Source organism: Salvia splendens, chromosome 15 (assembly GCF_004379255.2).
Source record: "Salvia splendens isolate huo1 chromosome 15, SspV2, whole genome shotgun sequence".
In the NCBI taxonomy this organism is placed as follows: domain Eukaryota; kingdom Viridiplantae; phylum Streptophyta; class Magnoliopsida; order Lamiales; family Lamiaceae; genus Salvia; species Salvia splendens.
Genome location: NC_056046.1, coordinates 25,685,587 through 25,698,635, shown reverse-complemented (window position 1 = coordinate 25,698,635; position 13,049 = coordinate 25,685,587). Strand labels below are relative to the sequence as shown.

At 37.5% G+C, this 13,049-nt stretch overlaps 1 protein-coding gene across 1 annotated transcript; it reads left to right on the top strand.

The window, feature by feature from the left end:
* Positions 1-1,137: 1,137 nt before the first annotated feature.
* Positions 1,138-5,321, top strand: LOC121769125 (probable glycosyltransferase At5g03795). Its single transcript, XM_042165825.1, has 6 exons — positions 1,138-1,425; positions 1,512-1,838; positions 3,040-3,326; positions 3,957-4,189; positions 4,618-4,775; positions 4,914-5,321. Exons 1-6 carry the CDS (start codon positions 1,240-1,242, stop codon positions 5,013-5,015), a joined length of 1,293 nt encoding a protein of 430 aa, XP_042021759.1. The 5' UTR covers positions 1,138-1,239; the 3' UTR covers positions 5,016-5,321.
* The last annotated feature ends 7,728 nt before the right edge of the window (positions 5,322-13,049 follow it).

Below are 13,049 nucleotides of genomic sequence, written 5' to 3'. Positions count from 1 at the left end.
AATTCGAAATCGGGCCTCACATTCACCATGCACTGCAGCCCCAATTTATTTAGAAGTAGATGGGCTCGAATTTGTATTTGCATAGCCCAAATAATTAAATCATGAGTCCAAATAAAGAAACCAACATTCAAATACCCTAGGTCTTCTTCTTCCTCCCTCGTTCACCAAAAAAAAATAACTCTCCCTTCCTCCCTGCCTTGTCGCTGCCGTCCCGCCGCTCTACCAGCGCCGTCGTCTCCGGAAGCCTCCCCTTCCCCCTCTCGTCTCTCTCTCCCTCCCTTCTCTCCCTCTTTCTTTCTTCTCTCTTCTCTCCAGCCTCGCGCCGCCGCCCCCTCTCTCTCTCCCGATCTGCCGCCGCCGCCACTGTGTATGCACAGGCGGCGGCTGTGCCGTCCTCCTCCCGGCAGCTCGGCCGTATCCGGACAGCAGCAGTCTGCACTCTCTCTCTCTCGGTCGGTTTCTCTCCCCCTTCACCGTAATGCCGCTGCCGCTGCCGATCCGCCACCGCCGCCGATCTGCCCCCGCCGCCCAGCTTCCACTCCATCACCTCCTTCCTCTCCCACTCCTTCTTTCTCTCCCTCGGCTTTGCCGCCGCCGCCACTATGCATGCACAGGCGGCGGCCTCGGCCTCCTTCGCGCCTCGCACCGTCGGCCGCCGCCAATGCCGACACCCCTCCCCCGCCGTACGTCGTTTTTCCTATAGGTATGGTGAGCAGATTTTGTTTTTCCAATTTACTCTTTGTTTTATTTTCTAAAGATTTAATCTTTGATTTCAAGGTTTGGTGTCTAAAAGTGTTTCAAATCTTCTTCAAGAAATTGCATTTTGTTGGACTATTTGAGAAGCCACTATTGCTCTATAGGGCTGCCTTTTTTCTATGCAATAGTTGTCATTTCTCAAAATGACCAAAAGCACAAACAAAATAGCTTTACAATTTCCCGCCAAATAGGGTAAAAATGTCGTTTCACCAAACTGACACTTTAGATTAGTATAGATAGATTTTAAGTAATTAATTCAAAATATAAATTTGATATGTTGAAAATTAATTCGAATCCGTGCATCGTACGGGTGTGACAAGACAATAGTGTAAATAATGTCCTAGAATAAAAAAAAAAAGAATTAACCAGACTCTGCGATCTTGCACTTACACCGTCGATTGAACTCTCACTCTTTTAGCTTCAGAAGATAAATCTACGGAACTAGGCGCCTCCTCCAAGCTCTCTCCAGCAGCCACCTCCGGAATGTCCGCGGTAAAACTCCATCACCAACCGCCCTTCGCCGCTTTCTGCACGCTTCGCCGCTCCGTCCTCACTGTCGCTATTGTAACCCTCCTTTCCTTCACTTACCTCTCCCTCAAATCCCTACATTCACCATCTCTCCTATCCTCCCCCGCTACTACCTCTACCGTACAACCCTCCCTGCCTGAGGTACTACTTCTTTCGCCTATGAAATTGCGTCAATTCACTAATCCTCATGTTTCGATTCGATCAATTTCTCCGTTTCCTCATTCTAGGATGTTGATTACGGTGATACTGCTGAGAGAGGTGTGGCTGTAGAGAGAGGGAGAAAGGAGAGTGACGACGCGGAGGAAGACGATGTGTATCATTTGTCGAAGGTGTTTAGGTTGAACTACGAGGAGATGTTGAAGAGATTTAAGGTGTACGTGTACTCCGATGGGGATCCGAAGACCTATTACCAGACGCCGCGGAAGCTGACCGGAAAATACGCGAGCGAAGGATACTTTTTTCAGAATCTTAGGGATAGTAAATTCGTGACGGATGATCCAGATCAGGCGGATCTGTTCTTCATCCCGATCTCTTGCCATAAGATGCGAGGAAAGGTATGTCGACAGTCGTCAATTTTCATCGGCAATGTGGTTGCTTTTGATGCTTGATTTCGAGATTCAGCTTCCATTGAGTTTGTTAAATGCTTACCTTCTGTGGATGCTGTATCCTTTTGTTAAAATCGGATCATTGAGCTGCTTCAGATGTTGGAGTTCCTATTGCATTGATGTTGTAGTAGCTTTCATATTTATTTCTTTTCTTGCATAAAAATTTATTTTATCTATCTACTGAAGAAACTACCTGAATCGATATAATTGTATAAAGGAAGGGAATGGAAAGTTTTCAGCTTAGTAAATAAGGACTTCATAAGCAAAAAAAACAGAACACGGCCAAAGTAATCAGGAAGTGCTCCTCTGGTTAACCTATATATCCCTTCGAAGGTAGAGAACTTAGGAAAAGGCAGCTGAAGTCATCCATCCTAATCCAGTTTCATAAGTCAATTAAGCACTATAATTCTACTTACTTTCTGAGCAGATGTTGTTCCCTTTTTCCGAACTTGTTCCTCAGCATGCCTAATGATCTTGTTCTTTGAGCGAGAAAGTGTGATACATGGTTAAACAACTATCTCCTTCCACTTCAACTGCCGGGCTTATCACCATGAGCTGTTTCATTACTATACCTTTTTCCGAACTTGTTCCTCAGCATGCCTAATGATCTTGTTCTTTGAGCGAGAAAGTGTGATACATGGTTAAACAACTATCTCCTTCCACTTCAACTGCCGGGCTTATCACCATGAGCTGTTTCATTACTATACCTTTTTCCGAACTTGTTCCTCAGCATGCCTAATGATCTTGTTCTTTGAGTGAGAAAGTGTGATACATGGTTAAACAACTATCTCCTTCCACTTCAACTGCCAGGCTTATCACCATGAGCTGTTTCATTACTATAAAAGGGTAAGAGCAGAGGTCTAATGTGCAGCTCTGCTACTGCCCGTATTTCTACCGCACATCTCATTACTGATAACTGTCTGCTACTCTAGTCTAGGAAAAATGTTAGTTATGTATAAGGACTTACGCAGTTACACTCATGTAAAGAACAAGTAATGTTTATGTTCAATTGCTTTCCAGGTGGTTGAGTTCTTAGGGATTGTTAGTTTCAATAGTTTTTCTTGTAATCCTTCTCGTGTTCTACCTGCAATACTTTAATATATGAGGATTTGAATTGCTGATTTTTCAATCTTCTTACAATAACATACAGGGTATCTCTTATGAGAACATGACTGTAATTGTCCGGGACTATGTGGAGGGATTGATGTCCAAGTACCCATATTGGAATAGAACTCTAGGTGCAGATCATTTTTTTGTTACTTGTCATGATGTTGGTGTGAGGGCCACCGAAGGGCTTCCAAACCTTATAAAGAATTCGATTCGTATTGTTTGCTCCCCCAGCTATGATGTTGGGTTTATACCACACAAAGATGTTGCACTTCCTCAAGTTCTTCAGCCCTTTGCCCTTCCTGCTGGAGGAAATGATATAGAAAATAGGTACTTACTTTCAAAATCTGGACCTCTTAATTTTTCCTCACTTTGCATTTTAATTTCTTGATATACGGTTTATTAAGGTGCTTGTTGTTGTTTAGCTGAACTTATCAACTTCTCCACACCTAAAATATTTTCACCAATCTACATCTGAGTGTAATCTAGTACAATCTGAAGAAGGTCAGATAAAATAAAATAAAATAAAATAATTCTATTAACCTCCATGGCTTTAAAAGAAAGGAGATCGTTTCATGCCTTGAAACCTCATGAACCTTGAGAAAGTACCGAAGGGGGATTCACTTTAGTAGTATTATTTTTGCTGAAACTGCTGTCTGGGTGAAAAGTGGATTTTCTGTTGCTAAACTCTTAGCTACTATCTCTGGTCTACACGCATATTCTCCTTGGCAGGAAATCATGGTCAAGTCAACATAAGCCTATATTACCTTTAGCTGCTATTCTGTCACCCAAAGTAAACTCCCCCTTAGTGCAATACTCTGTGTATGGTATGGAGTAGATTGAGCTGATCACTTCGAACCTTAGCAGTATGGTTTAATCTTTCTTTTACCATGTCCATTTATCCATTTCTATGCATCAGTTAAGAACGGGATTTGAAGAATTAATTAATATATGTCGCAGGACGACACTCGCTTTTTGGGCAGGGCATAGGAATTCCAAGATTCGTGTCATATTGGCACGAGTATGGGAAAATGATACTGAACTTGACATATCCAACAACAGAATAAACAGGGCCACTGGGCATCTTGTGTATCAAAAGAGATTTTACAGAACAAAATTCTGCATTTGCCCAGGTGGCTCTCAGGTCAATAGTGCCCGTATAGCAGACTCTATACACTATGGATGTATACCTGGTGAGAACTAATCCCCTCTCTTCTCACCTATGTATATGCTATAATAAGTTTAAGCGGGTTTGGCCTTTATGTTTCATTAAAGTCGCTAAACGTGTATTAAACAAATGGTGCTCACGGATGGTGCTTGTATAGGTGTGTAGCATAACATTTCTCAAGATTGGAATATAGTCATGCTATTAGAAATGGAAATCTAGTTACAGCAATGAATATGTATTTATTTTTCTGTCTGAAAAGAACCACGACTTGTACCGTCAGAAATGGAAATACTTTTGCAGAAAAGGGGAGAAAAATGAATCATTCTGTATTCAATATTTTGAAGAATATATATGAACATGTGATGCTTTATATGTTGTGTATGCACTACTTATTTGTAAGTATTCAATGTTTTCATAACTGTAGTTTGATTAACTATGGATTGTTCTGTGCAGTGATTCTCTCTAATTACTACGACTTGCCTTTCAACGACATACTAAATTGGCATAAATTTTCGGTGGTACTAAAGGAGAAGGATGTCTACCAGCTTAAGCAAATTCTGAAGAATATCACACAAGAAGAGTTTGTCAGATTGCACAACAATTTGCATAAGGTACAATTCTATTCTTAACTGATTGTAAATTCAAATCTTGAGTTAAGTAGTTAATCTTTCCCTCTTCTAGGCTAGTTTTGCGCATTGAGCGCAGAGTATCTGATTGTAAATTAATTCTTTACGATGATCCGCTGTCAGGTCCAAAAACACTTCCATTGGAACTCACCTGCTGTCAGTCACGACGCCTTCCATATGATCATGTACGAGCTCTGGTTACGCCATCATGTTATCAAGTACTAACTTCTAAATCACACAACTCCATCTCAACACATGGCTAGCTTTTGCTGGGTGTGACTTTGAAAAACTTGTATATTACTACTTGTGAGTTGCAATTTGTTCATTCGCTCGTGTCTACTTTTTAAAAAAATTGTTTTAGATCTGCAGATAGAATCGATACCAAAATATTAGAGTGGGATAGGGGTGCCTAGTAAACATATTTCATCTATATCCATGTAGTGTTATGCTTCCTTTTTACCAATCCTAACAGGGTGAACATTTCTGATTTATGGTTCCTTTTTTATTTTATGGAAATAGAGTATTAATTAAGTGCTGTCTCAATTTATTTATCCTTATTGAGTTGATTTTGGTAGTTCTTTTATCTATTTGTTCTGAAGTACTCTCTCCGTCCCATTAAACATGAAATACTCCCTCCGTCTCTCAAATATTGTCCCACTTTGATCCGGCACAGATTCTAAGAAATGTAACGAAAAGTGAGTTGAAAAAGTTAGTGGAATGTGAGTCATATTTTTATATATTAGTTTTATAATAAAATGTGAGTATGAATGAGTTAGTGGAATATGAGGTCAACTACCAAAAATAGAAAAAAGTGAAATGAGACAAATTGTGGGACGGACGGAAATAGAAAAATGGGACAAACTTTCAGGGATGGAGGGAGTATTTGAGAATCGGCACGAGATTTTATGTAGTATTGTTTTGTGAGTTAATGAAAATAGAGTATAGTAATAGAGATGAAAAAATAGAGATAAAGTTGATTCTATTTTAGGAAACGTTTCATTTTTAATGGGACAATCCAAAAACGAATACGTTTCATTTTCAAAGAGATCATTTTTAAAGAGACAGGGGAGTACTCAATTGCAAGTATTTGGTTGATTGTTGCCTTTTTGGAGTACTATCTAGTTGGTATTTGCGTGCTTAAAATATTTAGATTTAAATAATAAAGAGATAATAGTCACATAAAATATAAAGTTTTGTCAAATTCTAGTCACTTTTACGAGATTTGTAAATAGATTGTTAAATCTCGAACTTTAATTTTTTTATTATTATTTCTTGTGTATATAAAACAAGGTATTTGGTGATGCTTGAGATGACATTTGATTTTAAAATGGAAAGAGAATAAAGAAAAGTGAAATAGGAAAAAAAATTACTCCTACTTATTTTAGTGAAATAAATGTTGTTTTGAACGTCAATAAAATATTTTTGTATATGAGTTGATAGAGAAAAATTAAAAATTTTAATTTATTAAAATTTGGTTAAATTCGTGGTCTATATTACTATCTTAATAATAAATGCTCCTGCCGTGGATGGCAAAAGTTAATTGAACGCGAATTTTACTTTATATATTAGTTTTATATGAATGAGATTAGATGAGATTAGTCATATAATATAAGGTCCATTACTAAAACTAGTCAAAAGTAAATATATCAATTAATTGTGAATGAATAAAAAAGAAAATAATACAATATCAATTAATTGTGGACGGAGAAGCACCTAGATAGAATAAATAATTCTCACCGCAATATTCAGGAAATTTAGGTACAAAAGATGATTCTTTTATGTTTAGAGCTGGTGCAGAAGATGATTCTTACTATCATTTAGGTATAATAGTAATAGAAAAATATAAATTATTATTCATTCCGTCTCAACAAATTAAGATGGTCCATATTTTAGTTGGAATGAAATTTTAGGAATTATGTGTTTAATTAAAGAAGAAAGAGGATATATATGTATTAAATCAAGAGAAAAAAGAGAGATAGATATTTTAATTATAGAAAATAAATGGCTGTTTGTATTAAGTATTAAATCTAGAGAAAAAGAGAGATAGATATTTTAAATATAAAAAAATAAATGGTTGTTTGTATTAATTGAAAAGAGAACGTGATTCTATTATTTTTAAAAATAGAAACATGGCATCTTATTTGAGACATATTCCCCTGTCTCATTTAAGATGACCCCTTTTTTCGCACTTGTTTTGTACAAATGATAATAAATAGTTAAAGTTGAGATAAATTAAAGTAAGAGAAAGAATAATGGAGAATATACTCTCTTTTATATTATTTTTTCTATTACTTTACTTTCTCTCCACCTTAACTATTTATTATCATTTTCACAAAATATGTAAAAAAAATGGATCATCTTAATTAGGACGGATGAAGTATTAAACATGAAAACATATCATCTTAACTGAGATGAAAGGAGTATATCACACAACTGATTGAAATTAAGTACTACTCCCTCCGTCCCATAATAGATGTCACACTTTCATTTTTAGTTTGTCCCACAAAAGATGTCGCATTTCCTTTTTTAGAAAAAGTTCACTCTCACATTAATATAAATATACTATTTTCTCTCTCCATTCAACACACACAATAACATCTCCTAAAATCATATGTCATTCTCTAAGTGTGTCATCTATTTTGGGACAGAGGGAGTACACTAAGCAAATCAAAGTTTATAAGGCCATCCACAACGCTGTTCCTATACCGTTCCTAAACCGTTCCTTAAACTACTATTTGAGGGCCCCACTGTACTATTTTACTTCATTCCTTAACTAAGGAACGGAACCTGCAACCCTCCGTTCCTTAACCGTTCCTTAAATTACTATTCATTCAATTTCATTTTTTATTTTTATTTCCAACTCAATTCAATTAAAACAAACACGATTTATTAAATAACAAACACACTTTATTAAAAAACACACAACATTAAAAAAATTTACAACTAAAACTTAAAAAAATAAAAACCACACAATTAAAATCCTAAAAAAATAAAAAACACACAATAAAAAACGCACAATTAAACGTGGGAAAATTAAAAAACTACTCCGCCGGCGAATCATCCTCCGGAGGCGGTCGAGGTTTAGGGGGAGTCGGAAGGTCAAGTTGTGATGCCATAGCAACAATTCCGTTCCACCAGGCCGTGAATTGGGTGTACGAGAAGCGGGAAGTGTCCGCCATTGTGGCGGTGATATACGCCACCATAAGTGTGTCCGAGCGTCCCCGCGAGCCCGATCCCGAGGCCAGCTGGCTTGATTCGCCTCGGCCCTTCCTCGCTCTAGCCGCCTTCGCCACCTTCGTCCCTTGCGGCCGACGGCGCCCACGGCTGGATCCGCCGTATTCGTCGGGCGTTGGATACCCCGTACTCCCAAACACCTGCGGTTCACCCTCGCTGGCCTCACCGGTGTCACCAGACGAGTAGTTGCCGGTGTGCTTCGTGCGCTTTGAGGTTGAGCCCGAGCTGGAGCGGACACCGCCGGCCCACCTTTCCTCGTCCTTGACGAGCTGCCAAATATCAACATATTTGTATTGGTTACCGGTGTCCTGGTGGAAGGCGCGCAAAGCCGCCCTCAGAATGTCGGTGCCAGAAGCTCCGCTTTGGTATTGCGCCGCTTCTTGCGAGTAGATGCCGCAGAATTTTTTTACTTGTACGTCGACTCGGCGAAAGTGAGCACGGAGCATTGTATATTTGCGCTTCCGGGCCCCTTTCGGCTTAGTCTGGTGGTAGACATCACAGACCTTTCCCCAGAAGCACTTGGCGGCTTGTTGATTCCCGACGATGGGATCGTACGAGACGGTGAGCCAGGCGTTGTACACCGCCTTTGTTTCTTCGTTGTTGTACGGATGCCGGCCCAGATCCTCCGGTTCATCCTCCTGTTCCTCCTCCTTCTCCTCCTCGGCCGCCTCAGACGCAGCCCTGGAGCTTCCACCGCCTCGGCCTCCTCCCTGGGTGGGTGCAACGGGGATATCCTCCCGAATCTGGGACAATCCCTGCGAAGGCCGCGAGGCAGAGGGTCGAGCGTATGCATCCACATCGAAAGTGGGTGGTTGGTACCCACCCGGCATCGCCGACCACTGGGTGCCCGGCGTCGACGATTTGGAACCACCAAGTGTGTTGTACATGGTCTCCCAATCGCCGAACACGTTGAGATCCCACCCACCGGAGCCGCCACCGCCGTAGTTGCCGTCGCCGGACATTTTGTGAAGAGATTGAATATGACAATTGGAGAGGAAATGAAGTTGATTTAGGAAGAATAGATGTGTAGTTGTGTGTGAAATGATGATGAAGTAGTATGAGTATTTATAGAATAAGAAAATAAAAATAAAAATAAAAAAAAAATGAAAAATGTTAAAAAAACGGTAATATTACCGTTAAATTTTTTTTTTTTTTAATCGAAGTTTTTTTAAAAAAATGAATTATTGCGTCAGCAAGTGACGACGCCCACTCGCGGACCGGCGAGTGGGCGTCACGCACGACGCGGGGAGAAGCCACGTCGCCGAAGCGCGTGGCGGCGCGGACCGTGCCGCGGGTCGTGCCGTCAGCACCCGGCACGGTTTGGGAACGGTTTGGCATCGGAACGGAGGCTGCAACGCGTGCCGCCGCGATTTCGTTCCGACGGAACGGCCCGCGGAACGCCGACTGCCCGCGTTGCGGATGCCCTAAGTAATTTTCTAGTTTTTTATCATATAAATGTAGAGGACATCTATGCTTGACATTAAAAATTAATTGTCGGAAGGTAACCCAAATTAAATAAGTGAAGCTGTCAGATGTCTCAATCGTGGACGTGAAACACATTGTTTCCAAGTCCACATTGTTTCCAAGTCATATGAGTTAGATAAAATTTGAACAAGTGATACTCATTAAATGAATACACACTCTAAAGAAGAAATCAAATCCTTTATGTACGTAGTTGATAATATTTTAACGATTACTTCTTTTTTATTTAATACTCCCTCCGTCCCGGACTACTTGCACTTATTTCCTTTCTGGGCGTCTCAAGTTATTTGCACTCTTTCCATTTTTAGTAAAAATTATCACCTACAGCCGCAATTGTTGACTTTGCTATACACTCATTCCTTAATCTCCGTGCCGAAAAGGAAATGTGCGAGTAGTCTGGGACGGAGGGAGTACTATATATCTATCTGTGCAGTGACACAAATTCTTATTTTAGATATTCACTTTTCACTGACATATTTTTAAAATAAAAATATTATTATATCTACTTAACTTTCCCTCAATTCAATAAAAAAAAAAAACTATATCAATATGCCATCTAGAGTAGGACGAAGGAAGTTTATGTGATGTAGTATTATGTTAAGTTCACGTTCCAAAACTCATTAATAGTCCAAATTACTAGTATTAATTATTTTTTAAATAAAAAGTTGGCTAAACTAATTAAAGTTCCAAAATCATCAATTTAAAATAATTTCAATTCCCAATTTTATGTTTGTCCCTATATTCTATTTGAGACCACGTCGCCCTTAAACACGTACACGTTACCTTCTATCTCTTAACACGCGTATTAATATATTATCAAAATAATTAATCAACACCCCTCAATAATGAAAAATAATGTACAAGTATCCATTTAACTTGTTATTTTATTCTCCTAACACAATATATTATCGAGTGCATTTTAATAGTAATTTCTATTCAAATTATCTATGAATAAAATATGAATGGGGTGTGCTCATCATGAATCCTTTTAATAAAATATGTCCCACATTAATTGTCATATTTAGTGTGGACAAGGATTTTAAGAAATGTAAAGAAAAGTTAATAGATTATGAGTTCTACTTATATATTAGTTTTAAAATATGAGTAGAATTGGTTGGTGGAATGTGAGGTCTACGTATGCTTACCATTTATGGTAGAAGTGAAATGTGACTCTTATTGTTGGCCGAACTGAAATGACAAAATTTGACACTTATTATGAGATGAATGTAGTAATTAATTCCATTTTAATATAAAATGACAAGAAATACTTTTCTCCGAGAAATTAATATCCCGCGTTTATCACAATCTGCCAACGTTGAAGAAATAGTGTTCTATAATAATTAAATGTACATGGTAATAATTTAGACAGAAGTCCACGCTCAACATTTTGCAAGATGATGGTGAAATGCGCTACAAATTAAATTCATCTCAATCTTCACGAGACAATTAAAAACAATATATTAGTTTGAAGCACAACCATTCGCAAATTGAAACAACATCAAGCTAATTACTTTAATTTAATTGTATAAACCTAAGTACGTACCATTTTAAGAAACCAAATCATTATATTTATAATTGTGTATACAAAACACCTTTTATGAAACAACTATTCATGGTTTTTCACAATGGCGGATCCAGGAATAAAATGCCGTGGAGTCGAAAGAAATAATAAAATATATTAATATATATACTTATAAAGATACATTATAAATGAAATATCTCTATTTTATATGTACTTCTACGATATTATGAAACTATCAAAGTTAGTTGCGAAAATATCTTCTAGTTGCTGTTGTTTTTGTTCGCCATTGGCATTAGAAGAGTTGATGGAAACTCGAGATTTTTTAAAAAATGAATACTCTATCCGTCCCATAATATGAGTCACATTTGATGTAGATATGAGTTTTAAGCAGGGGCGTAGCGCAGTTGGCAACGGAGGGGCAGATCTTGCTGCAATAAGAAATGTAAAGAATAGTGGGTAGGAAAAAGTGAGTGGAACATGAGGCCCGCTTTTTTATATTGATTTTTTATAATAAAATATGAGTGAAGTGAGTTAGTGGAATGTGAGACCTATTTACCATCTATGATAAAAGTGAAATGTGACTCTTATTGTAGGACAGACCGAAATGATAAAATATGACTTTTATTGTGGGACGAATGGAATATCTATTAATCTAAAATAGAAGGTAACTAAAATCAATAATTAAAAGTAAAAGATAGATATTACTTCATCCGTCCCATAAAAATAAATACATTTTCATTTTGGAATGTCACATAAAATTATCTCCTTTTATAGTATTTGGTAACTTCCTTTTCTAGTAGATGAGCCACATTCTCCACTAACAATACTATAATTATTTTTTCTTTCCATTTATCTCTTATTTTAACAATTGTACATTAATTTCCGTTTCATTCCAAATATTCATATTTTTATCGGACGGAGGGAATATCTATTAAAATTAGGTTAAAATTTATCGGTTACTACGATAATAAAATAAATTAATTAATAAAACATGACTACAAGATGTTCAATAAACTATACTCCTATAATATAATGCACCGAATCTTTTTTTGCACAACCTATGTTCTACGCTTCAAACCCTTAATTTGAATAAAAATTAATTTAGATACCGAGCAATCTTAGTTGTAATTTGTAAAGAAAGTATTAACCATTATAATAGAGATAAATTATTTATGAAGAAAGTACTGCATGTTTTAATTAAAATAAATGAAAAGGCTCAAACCTAAACCCACGCATAAAAGATTTAGCAGTACAGGAAATAACAATGGAGGTGCAAAAGCTGCACGCAGCTTGAAGATGAATCATGGGCAGAATTCCGAACGCCGTGGGGTCGGGGGTCGTTGGGAGGAGTATTCCGGCAGTTCACCAGGGATGGCGGTGGGGTCGGCCGACCCCACTCGACCCCACCTCCATCGCCGCTGGTTTTTCATATGTTTAGCACAAAATTAATTTCTTCTTATCATTTAAAATTGATTGTGATTTGTGTCGACTGACTCGGCTATTTTTTTTATTAATATGAAACGTTTAATTTAAGAGGCAATATAATTTTTTCTGATTTTTTTTTGTTTGTTTGGTGACGGGTATATTAATATAGACATGTGAAAGGTGCATCTCGTGACATGATTTTATAGAAATATGCATATTTAATAGTATGCACATTTATTATACTATAGAATATTGGCTACACTACGCGCACAAAACAAACCAATCGACCTTGATCTATTGAATCAATGTATATAGGTAATACAAGTCTAATAAATACTAATATACGTCTATTAAAGAACTATGAAATTCAGCATTATCTAACCTATATGCACAACTTATCTGATTATCTCCAATGGACTCTGCAGCAGAACATAACATGCATATGTTTAAATATTAGTATATTTAATAGAACAAATATGTTTATCTTTATTTTAAAAACTTGTGTCCATACGCACACTAACTTAATTTAATCAAATCAGTTTTCGTATATCCCAAATATAATCAATTTAGTTAGAAACATTAAGTATAAATAAAGT